This window comes from Sinocyclocheilus rhinocerous, unplaced genomic scaffold (assembly GCF_001515625.1).
Source record: "Sinocyclocheilus rhinocerous isolate Xijiao unplaced genomic scaffold, SAMN03320098_v1.1 scaffold1841, whole genome shotgun sequence".
Taxonomy (NCBI): domain Eukaryota; kingdom Metazoa; phylum Chordata; class Actinopteri; order Cypriniformes; family Cyprinidae; genus Sinocyclocheilus; species Sinocyclocheilus rhinocerous.
Genome location: NW_015666172.1, coordinates 258,010 through 275,916, shown reverse-complemented (window position 1 = coordinate 275,916; position 17,907 = coordinate 258,010). Strand labels below are relative to the sequence as shown.

Genomic DNA, 17,907 nt, shown 5'->3' with positions numbered 1-17,907 from the left:
TCCTAGTGTTATTTATTTATTATTTATTCATTCTTTCATTTATTTATAATTTTTGTTTTTATTATATTCCAGCTACCAATAAGCATGTTGTGCTGTCATCTCAGTTTAACTTTTTTTTTTTTTACAATATTCAAATCCATTTAACAGAATTCCACCATTTACTCCCAAAAAGAAAATGCCAAAAAATAATAAATAAAAATAAAATTTTTCTGACTTTTAGCAATGACTTTTATTCTACTAGTGTCATTTTGTGTAGTTCATCATATAAACATTTCATTCATATTAGCAGATTAACTTTTTTTTCTTAATTTTGAGCAGTATTGAATCAAATGAAATCTTTGCCGATTGTGTCTGGGTTTGGTCATGATCATTGTCAGTATTAGTTACATCAAAATGTAAACTACTTATGTTTCTGCATGATTTATTTGACAAAACCTGACACTGAAGTGTCGTGTGTCTGAAACAAGCATGTAAACTTGCTTGGAATCTCATCAGACAGGTTTGAACTCACTGTCTGAGAGAAAGAGAGGGGGGAGAGAGAAAGAGCTGAGGAAGGAGGGGCAGATCAGTCAACCAAAAGCAAACCACATGTAAGATTTTCAATCATACCTGTAAAACTGAACCGTCAGGGTACAACAGGAGCACATAATGAGTGACCACCGGATAAAGAAAGGGCTTACAGAGGTAATTTTCTCAGAAATGTAATGTAAATAAAATTGTATGACTGTTCACATAGATTTGGCGTTAAGCATGTAAGTCAAAAACTGTTATAAAAGATATAGTTCATATTTAATCATAGTTAAAGAAGTATTTTTACCAAAAAATTAGTTGACACTTAAGCCACACTTAAAAATGAATGGATGTCATTAATCAGACGATGAATGAAACCAAGTATTTATTTAAAAAGAAAGATAACACAAGCACACCTCTCAAGCAAATAATTTTTTTTTAAGTTGTAAAAAGGGACAAAACCTATTTTACCACTTGTCAAACTTGGTTCAGAGACACTGGTGAAGCACACTGTGAACCTGAGGGAACTGACTTCATACATCTGCTAAAAATCATGGGCCAGCTGGTTAAAAGTCACTGGAAAAAAATAGCTAAAAAAAGGTTTGTTTGAGAAAATGGTTAATTTGTTAGTAGATGTTACTTGGTTTGGTATTTTGTTTTTATTCAATGACATTCTGGAGTTTTAAGTGCGCCACTGACATAATAGTACAACTGAATGGTTGCATTTGTGTGTGTTTGTTCATTTGTTTCCTCAGTTACAAATAAGTTTGGATTCCCAGAACCCACTAAGCTGCTCCACAGGACTTATGGTGCGTTCAAGTCATGTCGGATAGATCGTATTTACGAGTTGAACGCCACCACAAAGTCGTAATTACTAGTGGCTGGTGCGAATTCTTTGCTCTTCCTTTTCTATAAGCAGAGTTAACAGACCCTGTTGTATTTTCTTGTAATTTATTAAAAGAAGGTACACCGCCATCTTGTGCCGACTAAACTGACTTGAACGCACCTGACGTCCTAATTACGACTTGTCAACTCCTAAATACGAACGTCCCAGGAGGACTTGAACGCAGCATAAGATAATTGGCAGCTAAGGAAGGAACATACCACTGAAGAAGACAGATCTAAAACGTGACAAGTGCTCTTACGCAACATGTGCACAGGTTAGCCAGTAGTGCCTCATTCCAGTGTGAAACTGCTGATTAGAGGTGAGGACACCATTTTGTCAAATTTAGTGAGATTTACAAAACATTTGAAATCATCTCAATGAAACTAACCCCGATCCTGGACTATTACTACAAACATTCACTGATCCAGTAATTCTATGTCTGTGAATATTGACAACTGAACAATTGTACAATCGTATTTGACCTTATATACTGTGTTTGATTATGTTGCATATTGGTTCTAGTTTTAGTACTTGCTTCTATTCTCACAGCTTTCTTATTGACACAAGGTGTTGATGATATTCTACTTGTATGTTTGCTGTTGAGTCAAAAATGAAAAAATAAAACGTATATTTGTTTTTATTTCAGACATTTACGATTACAATATTTCTAATTTTCATTTAGTAACCTGATGTACTATAATAACCAAAACGAAAACTGACATCTTTACATTTCCTTTTATTTTTGCATTTTTCCCTCATTGTCATCTCTTATCTTGCCATTTTTCCTTGTCTCCTCTGTATTTTTTGCCGTCCCTCTGCACAGCCATGCCATTCTCACAAAGCTTCCTGTCTGAAGAGCAGCTGCTGTGCTCCATCTGCTTAGATGTGTTTGACAATCCGGTGTCCACGCCATGCGGCCACAGCTTCTGCATGACCTGCATCGGCCACTACTGGGACTCAGTGAAGCACTGTCAGTGCCCCCTCTGCAAGCAGACCTTCAAGAGAAAGCCCGATCTCCACATTAATCGAACTCTCCGAGAGATCACTGAACAGTTCAAGTGCATGAAGGGAAACCCGGGGGCCTCTGGAGGGGACGGGGCAGATAGAGACGCTGAGGAAGGGGGAACGACACAAGAGCCCGTTGGTAGTACACTTAGGCCAGGCCAGCTTCCAGGTTATCTTCTTGATGAAATGAAGCAGAGACTCACACGGCACAGGGCACACCGCAATTCTCTGGCCTCTCAGAATGAAACGTGGTCTGAACAAACACTAAATACTGATAGTACTAGTGACACCCAGCCACCTGGTTTTGCCAGACAGGTGTCCCTGCGAAGGTATACCTTGAGTGGGGCGGCAGATGCCATGAAAGTCCGCCTTTGTCCAAAACATCACCGAAACCTGGAGCTGTTCTGTCGATCTGATGTGGAATGTATTTGTGTTGAGTGTGGACAAACGGAACACCAGTCACATGACATCACATGTGCCGAGAAAGAGTGGCAGAGTCATAAGGTAGGATGAAATGAAGAATAAGTTACAACTGGTACTGACAGAAAATCTCTAAAAGCCTTCACATCTAAACCAAAAAACGTGGCCCCAAAAACTATTATTACTTAAGTCACTTTAAAAATATGTGAATTTCATTGTATTAGATTAAAATAAATCAAATATCAAAGTTGCATTTGCAAACAAATCAATTACATTTTCTGAGTTTTAGCAATGACTTTTAACTACTGTCACTAAGTGTACTGTAGTTCATCAATAACTGGTTACCTGGATAAAATAAAATTGAAATTAAAAAATAAAATAAAATCTTGTTTGAAAAGTGTGCTTGTGCTATTGATCTTTAAAACAGAACAATAAAATAAAATCTTGTTTAAAAAGTGTGCTTGTGCTATTGATCTTTAAAACAAAACAATAAAATAAAAACAAAACATGTTTGTAAAGTGTGCTTGTGCTATTGATCTTTAAAACAAAACAATAAAATAAAAACAAATAATGTTTGTAAAGTGTGCTTGTGCTATTGATCTTTAAAACAAAACAATAAAATAAAAACAAATAATGTTTGAAAAGTGTGCTTGTGCTATCAATCTTTAAAACAAAACAATAAACAAACAAATAAATAAAGTAAAAAATATGTGTTTGTGTTATAAATAAAACATTTAAAAACATTACAAATAAAAATAAAACAAAAAACAGCAGAATAGTAAGGTAGGATGAAATGAGGAATAAGTAACAACTGGTACTGACCAAAAAAAAATCTGTAAATCCCCTACATCAATACCCCTCAGTATCTATACAGTGGCCCCAAATAATATTATTACTTAAGTCACCTTACAAATATGTGAATTTCATTGTATTAGATATCAATGAAATTAAATATCAAAGTGCACAAACAAATGAACTAACTTTTCTGAGTTTTAGCAATGACTTTTCACCAAACTGGTTCATTACATTAACTGGTTTTTGATAAGACAAAACTGTCCAAATACCTTTTGTCTTAATTTTAAACAGTATAAATTCTTTGTTTGAAAAGTGTGCTTATGCTATCAATCTTATAAAATAGAATACAATATAAAATAACAAAATAAAGCAAAAGATAAAAACAAATAAAAATATATAAACCGATAATAAATAAATGTAAAATGTATTGTTTTTGTGCTTGTGTTTTGTAAACAAACAAATGAAAATGAAACCTTGTTTGAAAATTGTGCTTGTGCTATCAATCTTTAAAATAAATAAATAAATGTAACAATTCTTGCTTGAAAGGTATGCTTGTGCTATCAATATTTAAAATAAAGATAATAATAAAAAATTCCACTTGATTTGATTTTGTTAGCTAATCCAATGGTGTTCAAACACTTTCAGAAAAAAACTGTGCAAAAATGTTACCTTCAGGGGTACAATGTTGCATTACCACCATGCATTGACTGGTAAAATCTGGGGCGCTTCCTGCTGCATCATTTCCTGTTTTCTTTCACACAGATGAAGATTGCTATCACAGAGAACGAGATACAGGAGATGACCAAGCAGAGGATGGAGAAAGTGGAGGAGATCAAACAATCACTAGTTGATATCAAAGTGAGTAACGCAGTAGCTTCACTTGTTTTCTTCATCCCACAACATCAAAAAATCCCCAAAGTCTTGGAGAAAAGTGAACAGCTACGTCTGATAGTAATGTCAACTGATATTATAACAAGTACTGGACCTTGATGAAAACCTTGCTTAGACATCTTCCTTCATCCTTGCTTCTGCTTCCCCCTGTGCTCCAGATGCTGTCAGAGCATGAGGTGCAGTGCAGCATGCAGCTGTTTGGAGCTTTGATAAGCTCCCTCGAGCGCAGTCAGGCAGGGCTGCTGGAAGTGACTGAGATAAACCGTCGCTCAGCAGAGCACCAGGCTGAGCTCATGATCAGAGAGCTGGAGCAGGAGATCACAGAACTGAGGAGGAGAAGCACAGCGCTTGCTAAACTGGCCCAGACTGAAAATTACATCACCGGACTGAAGGTCTGTAATGTGTCAAGAAAACATACTCATACCTTTGGCATCAGATTTCATCTGTGTAATAGACTCTCCAGTTCTTCCATCTTTTCAGTTTCTTCTCTTCTACTGTTACAAATTTTTATTATTTTTATTTATATATTTGTTTAAGAATATATAGATTTTAATATAGAATGTATAATATACCGAACACCTTTCTTTATCTATTTGCCAGTGGAGTTAGAAATGCTATTAGATATTTTACAATGGGAGCAGTCAATGAACAACTGGCAAATTATGACTATAGAGAGAAAATAAGCATGACTTGACAAACAAGTTCAAAAATTGCTCCTGGTCTTCTCCAACAGGGCTACTCTGACGTCAGCACTCCCAAGACAATGAAAGACTGGACGGGTGTCTCACTGACCTGTGACCTTGGAACTAAAACAATTTATACCTCTGTCTGTCAGCTACTGGAACAGTTTAAGGAGGAGCTTCAGAAAGTACCACCTGCCTTCTGTGAGTGACACCTGTCAAACACTACACTACAGTGCCACCAAGTGGCAGATGGAGAAGTTACTTCATGCGCTTTGCCTCTTTTGGTTGACATAGTTTCTTTCTGCTCTAGGCCTCTCTGTGTCCGCTAACCAATCACCTGTGAAGTCACACCCAAGTAAGACTTCTGTTGGCAAGTGTTCGTCTTACCATGATTCATTATATAACTATGGATCTAGAATTACGAAATGCATTTTTAAACTTCATCTTTTCAATAACAATGATCTTATTTCAATGTTTTGCAGAAGTGAAGAGAATGCAGGAATATTCAGGTATGTGTTAGAGATGGCATTTTATTGCTTTTATTGCAGTGTATATATAAGCAGGTGCTATAAAGTTGTTGTTTTTTTCTCAAGACTTGATAACAGCTTTGCCCTGTTATGGATAAAGTCCTAAATAGTTGAGATAACAGTTTATTGATTGTTAATACTTGCACATCACATCTGCATCCCTTGAAGGCCATAAGAACTTCAGTTTGTTCTTGTGCAAGTAGTTTTTGAGCATTTGGGAACTTGTCAAGCAGTATGACACACTATACTTCATCAAAAACTATATTTAAAATAATTTTTCTAGTTTGCTCAGTAATTTATAATTTTATATAATTAATTATTATGCACATGGATTTATATGCCATTATGGTAATTGAGAGAAATCATATATTTCTGTGCATTATACATTCTAAACTAAACACATATGACTATTTATTTGTTAATTTGTCTTAATATATATATGTATATACTGTATATATAATTAAACATAAATTAATTTTAATCAATACAATTTTAATATAATTAAATATAATTAAAGTTAGAATTTACATATAGCACCAAATTTTAAAATGTAAATTATTCCTGAAAGACTGACTGGGACCTGGGAGTGGCGAGTCATTCCTGCAACAGGAAGGGTAAGATCACAGTCAGCCCCAGCAACGGCTACTGGTTTCTTAGCTTGCGGGACAAGAACAACTATGCCTTCAGGACTGAGCCTTCTACTGCCCTACCCCTCAGCCTGAAACCTCAGAAGATAGGGCTGTTTGTGGACTACGAAAAAGGCCAAGTGTCCTTTTATAATGTGGATGCAAAGATGCACATCTACACGTTTATGAACAACTTCTCTGAGACCATTTACCCATTTTTCAGTCCCTGTACCAACAAAACAGGCAAAAATGATGCTCCGCTGGTGATCACGCCTGTCCTTATGGACTGAGTGTTGTGGACTTTCCTTTTTTTTTTTGCCTTGTAAATGATTTGTCTGCTGCCATATTGGCACTTAATTTTCAATGATAATACAAAGAGAAATTTCACTAGGATGACCATACGTCCCCTCTTTCCGGGTTTTGGCTTTGTTTTCCTATTGACATGCTCTCTACAGTCGTCATACATTATATTTTATGCAGATTTGCATTGCTTTGTCCATTCACTGTAGATCCAAGCCATTTTGATAATGATTATTATACAATGCTTGTACGCTATTGGTCAAACTACTTTTCAGTCATTACCTTCAGCAAATATAAAACATAAGAAAACAGAGCCAAATCCCAGACATTTTAGGCAATTTAAAAATCCCAGCCAGGACATGTCTGGGAAAAAGAGGATGCATGTTAACTCTACTTTCACTGCTAAAAGTCTTTATACCAGCAAATATGCAAATTTCCCTTATTACATTAACATAACACCAAAATCAACAGTAGTTTTTAATTAATCTTCTCTTCAGGATGGAAAGACTAAAATAATACAGTATATGTTTCTTAAACAAGACTGCACTGCAAATCCACTATGAATAACAGCGAATAGTCATTACTTTTCAGGCATTAGAGAGAAAATGAATACTTTAATACAAGATGAATATTAGTAAATTCATGTTGTTTTGTTTGTAGATTTGCTTCATTCACTGTTGCAGGCCTATACAGTTCATGTGGCCTATTTTGAAATGTAACCTATAATTCTCTCACACTGCACTTTAAAGTTTCTGTTAAGATGAGTGTACTTGAACATGATTAAATAAACGTTGCCGTGTCACTTGGCAAGTTACTGCAGGTAATTTCTCTCTTTATAACATCCCACCCTTTCTCTCGCTTTCATATATCTAGTACCAAGACTGGGCCCTATTTCCCAACAGTGGAGTGAGACTAAAGTTATGCTGCTTACACAATACAGTACAACCACACTGTGTTTGTTAATGACACTGTAATCAACACTAACTGTATTTACGTTGTTGTTTTTACCGCTATAGGTAACTCCCAAACCAAATCCTAACGGTATTTTCTCTCTGTACATCGTTCGTGTTGAAGCATGTCAAAAGTAACTGTCGGACTCGGAAAGAAAATACCCTGGGCTCCCTGGAGTCGGCGAGGATGCGTTTCCTCAACGCGCCGCCAGGTGGCAGACCTACTGATTTCATTACTGCACTTTTTCCCTAACGTGAAGCAAACACGTGGTTACATTCGTCTTCGCCATAGCCAAACTGCCCTTTATGACTTATTGGCAAATAAAACTACATATAAAGCAAACTTCACAGATGTCTACCTGTTTATCCTTGCCAAGAGATGCCTCTGTTAAACTGATCCATATAGAACATATACAGAAGACTGAGGCTTGTTGTCAAGCATTGAAGTTGTCACAACAGCAATATCTCAGTATCTATATGATGTTCTGTGTTATATTATATATATATAATCGTTTTACTATTTAAATTTGACTGAAAAGCTTGTAATAGAATGCTTAATGGCAGTTTCCATGCCACACTATATGCAAATGTGGGCAGTAATATAGGAAATGTTTTTTGTTGCCAAGACTTTAAGGTATTTTCTATTCAGAAATTGACTTCCTACAGTAAACACATTTCTACAGACTTTTTTAGCATTTTGTTTTTATTGTATTTAATAGAAACTTTTTGATCAAGTTCTCTGGCACCATCTGTTTCTGTGTTTTTAAGTAATAATGTTAAGTACTGATGACTAAATAGTATTAATTAATGTTTGCTATTTTCACTTCTAAACATGTCTAAAACTTTTTTAATAATTAGATATGAATTTCAGTAACTGTAGAATTAGATGTACAATCACATATGCCATGTGAACCTAACAAATAAATGTGTGCATGAAATGAGAATTCAGGGGGAATTATAAGGGAAATTAATAAAAATATGTATCAGGGTCAGAAATTAACCAGAGACAAAAATTCCTTTTTTGTTTTTATTTTTGAATATTGATGTATTTCACTGATATTCTATTCTAGGTCAAACGGGCTCAGCATGGTTTAAATGTCTGTAGATACTGTGCTCATCTACAGTAGCTGTCAAGTGCTTGTATTTGCTGCCTCAGAAGTGTATGTTGTTGAATGTGTAGCAAACATGAAGTGTGTTTTTTTTATTAAAATCATTTCATTAAAGCTCTGAAAACACTGAACGTATAGTCAACACTGCAAAAAAAAAAAACTTCGAATCTGTGAACTTAGTATATACACAGACACCAACCGGTTATGTTAAAATGTATTCAAGCAGAGCCCTTACTGTGCTGTTATATTTTTGCACATTAGCAGCTGCTGATATAATGATCCTCATAATGAAAATTAATTCAGTCAATTGTTTCAATAGAAGTATTTGACATAAATGGACAGAACACTGTATTTAGTTTAATGGTTGGGGGGGGGGGATGCCCTCATAAAGTAAAAGAAAAATGCCTCAAAACAATTCCACGTGGCAAATATTGCCACTTAATAATAAAGAAAAAAGATAGTGATGAGAATAATAAAGCATTCCAGGAAGTTCAAGTAAGGATTAAAAAAATAGCATCATGTGAACTTTAAGTTTCAACATAGCAGAAATCACAGGTGTAACAAGCCAAGCAGGAACGTACATCTGACATGACATAAAAAAGACAGAATGAGAGAGCATGTGTGTGTGATGACTATTATCATATTTCAATAGTAACCAACCAACATTCCTCACTAATACACTCTAGAATGTTGATCTGTGAGAAGAGTTTTTCCAAACTATCTTTTCAGAATCGATTCTGGTCAACAGCTGTGACGCACGCTAAAGTCTTGTCACACAAATACTGTGGCAGTAATGCATGCTGGTCACAACTCCACCTGGCTGTGGAAAAAAACAAAAACATAGCTTTAGTAAAAGTCACTACCAGTCATTGTTATGGCTTAGAAGGGAATGAAGCAAAGCAGGCTCTGAGCAAGGTGAGAAGAAGAGAAATGGGGGAAGGGATGGGGTGATTGTCAGAGACATGGTCGTAGGCCGTCTATCAGGTTGAGCTTGAATGTACTGACTCTTGCCCTCCTGCCAGCTCTACTTGCATGGCAGCCAACGTCTCCGTCTTTGAGATCAATGTTTGTAACAGTAAAGTTACAGTATAAGATGCAAGGGACATCCGTCTTGTGGCTGAACTGATTTATAACTGCTTATAGAATGCAAGCCCTGCAGATATGAGTCTTGTTCACTGGAAACGCTGAATGTATTTTCAACTATAGACCCCTAGAAGTTTGAAATTGTGATAATTTCTCAGATTAAGTTTTAGTGAGGGATGGATGGAGAGGCTGATTTAAAAAAAAAAAAAACCTTAAGCCAAATGTTCTGCCGTAACCACTCCAACAGCCCAGACAGCATACCTGTCATTCTGCACACCTACTCACTCCTTCTTTCCCTCAAAGTCTTTCTCTTTCTCATTTGTCCTATCATCTCTTCATCTTTCCACCTGTTTGCTCTTTTTACCTCAACCTGTTTTCCATTTATATATTGTTCTCTTCTCCCATTATCTAGGTCATTTACGGATGGGTTAAATGCAGAGCACAAATTCCGAGTATGGGTCACCATACTTGGCCACATGTCACGTCACTAATCACTAACGCACATGACTGAGAAAAAATAAGCATGTTAGGAATTCATGCAAAATTTGGTTTTCATATCTTGGAAGCACTCTGCAGGCCGAAGAACAGCATGATCATTTTGGAAAATATACAATATGTTTACTGCAACTTTAGCAGACATTTTGGCTTAAGTGAAATTACAAAACAGCAGATATGGTCTTCAGAAACTTGCATGCCAACACGAAACTGTTAGCACTGAGTATTTTCCTAATTGTTCAATTAGCATCATGAAGAACTGCTGTTTTGTGTACACTTGAGGTGTTTTTGTTAGCTCACCTGTCATTATCAGTTGCCTCATAAATAAGGTGTGAAATGCTGGAGGGATTAGGTCTCAGAAGTTTCATTGTAACGTTGTTAAAGTTTTATTTTCAGGGACTAAGAAAGAGTGTGCAGTTGCATTTGGCAGTTACAAGAAACCTATCATTATCACACCACTGGCTGCTCCCATGTCTAATGGACAATAAGCAATATGAGTTTAAACTAAACACTAAACAACAAATAAATGACCTTCTGTCATCTGAGCTGTGTCGACCATATATAAATGCCCAATGCTCTTAAGGTGTCAGAGAAAACCCCAAGGAAGAAACTACAGTCTTTCGAGCTTTTTTACATGACGTAATAGGCAACTTTAACTGTATAGCCTACAATCGGTGTAAGATTTCTTTTTAGTTCGTTTTTTGGACACATCCTGCCTCGTAGACTACTACCTCTATTTTCACTTCGGTGCCACCTTGAAGCGGAATTGTTCAGGGGAGGGGGGGCAGACAGAAAGAGAAAACCGGTTGGACAGGTAAGACGCAGAGGCCGGACTGGGTCGGGTCTGTTGTCACCGTTATATTCAGACGCATGCGCATTGTTACATGTTTCCTCATGAAATGTGTACCTGCGCTCTAATCAGCCGCTGAAATTCGTTTTGTAGTTCGTCGGTTTAGCAGTTTGGACTATTTACCTGCCACAAACATACACAAACATCACCTCCCGCCTTGACAAAGACACCTAGCTAGAACTGAGTGAATTTCCGAGGAAGACTTCGTGAGCTCGGTGTAGCGGAAGACGGCGGAAGGTGTAAGCAGAAGCGGGTAAATGTAGTGGGAAACTCCACGGAAACCTGTACAGGTACAAAACGTTTGGAGTGAAGAGGTGTGCGTATAGAGCGGAGAGCTCGGGTTTGCTTTTCCAAATTGAGGATAAGGCAATTGAAGACACCATCCAAGAAGGACTTTACGCTTAATTTGTATTGTGGAGCAGTTTTTCCAAAAGTAGGTCGGTGTTAAAAAGCCTGCCGTTTTAATTTTGAGAGATAGCGGGAAGGACATCGGGAATAGACCATGCCACGAGCTTTTCTAGTGAAGAAAACGGGTAATTCACTCGGCAAGAGAAACTGGAGCAATCTACCGGATCATGAACGCGGTGACATTTATATTCCAGGTGAGCAGATACAAAAGTAAACACTTTTAGCTCACAATCCGGATAACGGTACGGATGCATCGAATGGCACATTCAGTAAGACAAGAGTTCATTCCCAGGAACAGGGTTAGGAACAGTCCTGCGTAATTTAATAGCTTATTTTGTGTAGGCTATTTTGTTTTTACAATTTTTAATAACTTTTGTGTGTGTGAGTGTGTTTCGCGTAGCCTTTTTTATAGGCTACACTAAATTAAAAGGTACATACAAAACTTAGGCCTACCTAAATTTGACCATTTCTTTGTGAGTGATTTAACTAAACATGATCTTATAAAATGAGTTTGTGTGTAAGAGGGCCGTTATTGCTCTTTTGGTTGACCTTCAGACCCAACTGTCTTCCTTATAACGTGAAACTCATTGCAACACACGGTGCCATGTAGTGGCCTATACACAAAACCTATATAGTCGTCTGAAATTAAAGCACTAGCCAGTGAAGTGTAGCCGATTTTTTTTCTCGAGAGTAGGCTAAGAGAACATTTTCCCTTGAAAGTTGCATCTAGATTAGACAAAACACTATAATAACTTTTTGATTGGGTGATATTTATTTATTCTTATTCCAAGGAAGTTACTGACAATTGCTTCATTTTAACAGTTTTTGGAGGTAGGCTAATCATATTACTGCGGATCACCTAACGGAATAGACACAACCGTTCATTATGAGCCCCTTCTTCAATCTCTACACTTATCATCATATTACAGGCGTAATGAGATATTCTGAGATAGCCTCTCTCTCTCTCTCTCTCTCTCTCTCTCTCTCTCTCTCTATATATATATATATATGGTTAACAATTAAACAATTAAAATGTGTGTAGCCTAGTAGAAATTTGACATTTTAAAAGAATGCGTTCAGATATTTTTTGTGTTCGTCAGCCTGCGGTTTTTTGTGAAAGTTTAATCCATTTGCATAACAGACCATTCATAAACTGAACCAACTTGAAACAGAGACATTTATAGCCTACCATTGATTCATGCAGGTATGTCAGAAGGTTGTTGTACCTGTTCCGTTTGTTGCCATAACGTTTACTGACTTGTATAGGCTAAATAGCCTACTTAAAAGACGGTAGGCTACTAATCTGTGATTAATGGATTTATTCTGATATTTTCTCTACAGCAATCCTGACATGAAAAAAATCTAATTGATCTTTCTTTCTTTCTTTCTTTCTTTCTAATCAGTGCAGCATCCGTTTTAACGCATCGTGGTCCTTTAGTTTGTCGTCCGTGATATGGTTTTGGGTTAATGTTTACAGCGGTAAAGGAAATAACGGGCTTCGCCGCGCTGTCTCTCTTTTCCCGCTACACCCTTAGCAAACACACACACACACACACACCGCGAGTACACCTTTCACCTCACTTTTCGATATCTGCTGAACAAACCCGGAGCACAGGCATATTTATCGACGTCGCCTATCCATTTTATGACTCTTGTTTTAACCCATTCGTTAACTTTAGTTTCCTTCTTTTTAATTGTTTTATTCTACTTCGCCTGCCATGTGACGCATAGAAATTGTCAGAGAAGTGTGAAATTGACTTTGAAACATAACAAGAAATGTAATAACTTGAAAAACTAAAATAATAGTAATCATCTGACAAATCTAGGCTACACTTGCTTGAATGACTGATAAACCAGTTTAGGATTTATTATAGTCTGTAATAAGGTCAAATATGATTATTTTTTTGGTTTTCATATCTTTTCATATCTAAGAGGATACCCCCCCCCCTCCCCCCTAATAGTTATGACTAGGCCTAATGCATTTAATTAAAATGACTTTTTACCTATCAAAAAATCCTAAAATATTTTCCAAAGTCGAATCTATTTGTGATATTTAAGATAAAATCTGTTTGGTTATGTTATATTTGTGGTGTGACTGTCTGTGAAGGGAGGGGTTGCCAAACACCAGGGCAAAGGCAAAAAGAAACAATCACTGCTATGTACTGTTTTTACTGGTAGATTATGTTAAAAAATAAAATAATAATAATGAGTAGAATTTATAAATATATATATATATAGCAGTCACATTTATAAATCATACAGACATTCAGGTCTCTTCAGCATCAAACTACTAATTACTAAACATACTACTAAACATTTGGATTTCTTTATGACAGGAAACCAAGTAACTCTATTATATGGTCGTTATGAAATAGCCTATAGATTGTTGCATTTTACCATTAGCTACTGCACACATCATATATTTGCATTATAATTTTCAACCCAGTCGATTGTGCCACACCAGAATCAACAGATTCATTGTTCAGGCTACTAGTATTAGTGTTTTTGACCATCTGAAATCTATCTCCATGCAACCAATGTTTTTTTTTTTTCTCCCAGTGACCTAATAATCTCTTCAGTAGATGTGTAGGGTATGATCGAACAACCTCTTAGGAAAGAACATGATAGTTTACTGGCAAACATTTGCAGATTATCCATCTGATGTATTGTGTTGCGTGGAGGTTTGTATAAAGGGAGCTCGAGTCTGTGCCTCTAGCTCAGCTGGTCTGACTGGTAAAGCAGTAACAGGAGTGGTTTGACTTCAGCCCGGCACAATACACTCACACACTCATGCGCACCAGCCAACCCCACCCACTCACACTCGCATTCTCACACACCTGGCCCAGAGGCACAACTGTCCCCCTTAGCCTCGAGAGCCACATACACACCCAGTTTCTGATTGTCTAGCAATCACATCCTTCATCTTCAGCTATGTAGGATGTAATCCACACTTGTTCACAAAGCCAAGATGTTATGCTGGAAAGATTTGTACATCTTGCTCCTGTCATCATTTGTCTTTAAACAATACTCGGGCCAAATAAGCAAAGCAAATATTGTGGTGACACAATGAATGATGCTTTCTGCTCTACCTCAGTTTGTACTTCTAAAATTTGACACCAACGTGTCTTCTTTTTCCTTCAGTCTCCATGTCGCCCATTGCGCTTCGAGAGGAGACCGAAGCCAGTCCAGCAGAGGTGGCGCTGTGCCTGTCCACTCGCAAGGACCACAGCATGTACACGTACAACCAGATGTACACCAATGACCCCGGTGCAGTGGTTCCTGCCGCTGAGCTCCCATCATGCACTGCTCTGGGCCAGAGTACAGAGACTGAGCACATCCGAAGCACACACAACAATACATATGTGCGCACTAAAATAAAGGTGAGGCTTCTGGAAAATGTTTACTTTTTACTATGTTGATCTAAGATCTAGTTACAGCGGCAATAAGCTCATATTCAGCTGCAGAGCCATTGTGCCACTGTTGAACATAATTGATTTGCGAATTGCTTGTGTGTGTGGGTTATACTCATATCACTTTACTTACGAGTGTTTACACTACCACTAATTTCTTCTTTATATTTCCCTCTTTGTTTGTTATCTCACTGCAGGTCACCACAGGTGAGCTTCCCAAAGAGGTTCCACCTATTGTTTCTAGTGTAACTACAAGTCCACCTGCTTCTATAGTGACATCTTGCTCCCCTCCTGCCGCTAAGTCGTCTTCAGTGCGGTTGAGTGGTGGTACTTATGTTTGCCAGGTGTGTCAAAAAGTTTTCCAGTTCCAGCGCATGCTAAACAGACACCTGAAATGTCACAGCGAGCAGAAGAGACACCTGTGCGACTTTTGCGGAAAGGGCTTTAACGACACCTTCGATCTCAAGAGGCACGTCCGCACACACACAGGTAAGAGCTTCGTTTCTTCGCGATGAAGCAAAAGTAGCCACAAATAATTGGTCAAAAAAATAAATAAAATATTTTATATATATATAGATAGATAGACTAAAAGTCAAAAATGCTTAGAATAATTAAGATTTTTAAAAGGTTTAAAAAAAATTTAAAAAAAAGACCAAAGCTGCATTTATTTGATCAAAATACAGTAAAAACAGTAATATTGTGAACTATTATTACAATTTAAAATAACTTTTCTATTTGAATATATATAAAAATGCAATTTATTCCTATGATGCAAAGCTGAATTTTCAGCATCATTACTCCAGTCTTCAGTGTCACATGATCCTTCAGAAATCATTCTAATGGGTGCTATTATAATTAAAAAACTATTAATAATAGTTTATTATTATCATTATTGAAAATGTTTTGCTGCTTAACATTTATGTGGAAATCATGATACATATTTTTTTAGGATTCTTTAATGGATAGTAAACACATTTATAATGTTACAAAAGATTTCTGTCACTTTTGATCAATTTAATGCGTCCTTGCTGAATAAAAGATTTTATTTTTATTTTTATTTTACTTCACTTCACTTTACTTTACTAACTTTTGAATGGTAGTGTATCACACTTTCTGCAAAAATTTAAGTGGGAAAACTGTTAATAATTAACAATTATTAACAATTAATAATAAACATTAATAATAAGAAGAATTGTATTATTGCTAAAGATGTTGGAATCATATTAATTTTTAAAAAAAAGGGTAATTTCCTTCTCAATTTGATTTTTTTATTATTATTATTATTAAAAGAAAAAAGTGCTGTTATACCAACATGCAAAACATCTTCAACTTTTGAAAAAAAAAAAAAAAGAATATTCTTATGTTGCACCTGTAGGTGTTCGTCCATACAAGTGTAATCTCTGCGAGAAGGCCTTCACTCAGCGCTGCTCTCTGGAGTCCCACATGAAAAAGATTCATGGTGTCATGCAGCAGTATGCTTACAAGGAGCGCCGCAACAAGCTGTACGTCTGTGAAGAGTGCGGCCATACAGCTTCTACCCAGGATGCATTGCTGCGCCACCTCCACACTGAACATCCAAACAGTGTCCTCCTGCGGGCCAAGGGGGCACGAAGACTGTCACCAATGGTGAACGCTACCAACGATGACACCTCCCAACCTGGTTCCCCTCTCTCTCATAATAGCGATGATACTGTAGGGTCAGGAGGGAGCTAGAGAGAGGGATGTTTCCTAAACAATATTTTTTATATATATATATATATAAAGGGATGTGATTAATGTGCATTCTGATGATTTCATGTTTCATTGTGTATACAGACAATAAGGGAAGAGGTCATTTAAAAAGGGAAAGTAAAGTCATGCAAAATGCTGTTTTAATGGCAGTACGCTGAGAATCAGTTTACACTTTTGCTGCAGAATCGGGCTGTACTTTTCCCTGTGAAACACACAAAAGCAGACGATAACGTCTACAGCATAAGTATGCACTACTTCAGTTTACATAATAATATTATTATTAAAATAGATGAGATGAAACACAACTCAGGAGAAATACACAGATGAACGTGACATTAAATAGTTCCATTTGTACTGTGTGGGACAATGATTTTATGTAGCAATGTTCCAACACTAAAATAATACTGTTGTGAACTCTGTGACGACTGATAGTTACATATCAGCAGTCTCTGAATGTTTGAAAAAGGGATTTTGAAAGGAAATTAATTTTGTGTTGTTGATGTACTACTGTATGTAATATATACCTGCATAAATTTATCATAAAAAGATTTATATTTATCCTGGTGTAGTTTTTATATTTTCTTGGGTATGTTTTTGCTAGATTTTATGCGTTTACTTTCACATGTAACAACTTTTAATACTTGTAATACTTGTGTTTTTTGGGTTGCATTATTATTTTTTGTACTTTTTTATATTCAAAAGCATCATAAACGTAATAACATTTAATTTCTTGTCACTGTTAGATAAATTAAGTAGGCTCTGTGGCAATCTATAACAACATACCTCCACAATAAATGTGCTTTTGTTAATGGTTTAAAAAGAAGTGTGTTTCATTCTCTTGTATTATTTCAGGAATAAGCAACATACTATCAGAAACCCAACTACTTACTTAGAACTGAATTATTGATGTTTTAAAGTACTTTTTATGCATAATTGCATGCATGCAAACAGTTATTGATGGAGATTAGACCAATAAAGCATTTTAGAATTTGCATGCAAGAGAGAATGGATAAGAGATAGCAGGAGAGAAAAAGATTCAGTGGGTGGATGTTGGTGGATTCCAGATCCTTGTTTGGTCTTGTTCGTGGAATTCAGTGGCTGTTTCATTGTGGTCCCATCAGGCATTAACGGCTCAAAGGTGCCTTAAAACCGTTATTTTTAACAGCACCAACAAATTCAGTACCACCCTTTCAAACTATAATACTGTACAAGGATTTCTCGTTTAAAA

At 36.5% G+C, this 17,907-nt stretch overlaps 2 protein-coding genes across 5 annotated transcripts; both read left to right on the top strand.

Annotated features, from left to right (window-relative positions):
- Window positions 1-1,570: 1,570 nt before the first annotated feature.
- On the top strand, window positions 1,571-7,952 carry LOC107731939 (tripartite motif-containing protein 65-like). 4 transcript variants are annotated; one of them, XM_016543166.1, is made up of 9 exons: window positions 1,571-1,715; window positions 2,220-2,905; window positions 4,379-4,474; window positions 4,666-4,899; window positions 5,241-5,391; window positions 5,501-5,560; window positions 5,673-5,699; window positions 7,517-7,549; window positions 7,660-7,951. In XM_016543166.1, the coding sequence occupies exons 2-9, from the start codon at window positions 2,222-2,224 to the stop codon at window positions 7,680-7,682; spliced, it is 1,308 nt and encodes a 435-aa protein (XP_016398652.1). In that variant the 5' UTR covers window positions 1,571-1,715; window positions 2,220-2,221; the 3' UTR covers window positions 7,683-7,951. The 4 variants fall into 4 exon arrangements, with proteins under 4 accessions (XP_016398652.1, XP_016398651.1, XP_016398650.1 ...); XM_016543165.1 differs by having other exon boundaries at window positions 7,517-7,561; XM_016543164.1 differs by having other exon boundaries at window positions 5,501-5,545; window positions 7,517-7,952.
- A 3,244-nt stretch (window positions 7,953-11,196) lies between these two features.
- On the top strand, window positions 11,197-17,353 carry ovol1a (ovo-like zinc finger 1a). The gene is made up of 4 exons (XM_016543076.1): window positions 11,197-11,732; window positions 14,680-14,918; window positions 15,146-15,437; window positions 16,324-17,353. The coding sequence occupies exons 1-4, from the start codon at window positions 11,633-11,635 to the stop codon at window positions 16,659-16,661; spliced, it is 969 nt and encodes a 322-aa protein (XP_016398562.1). The 5' UTR covers window positions 11,197-11,632; the 3' UTR covers window positions 16,662-17,353.
- The last annotated feature ends 554 nt before the right edge of the window (window positions 17,354-17,907 follow it).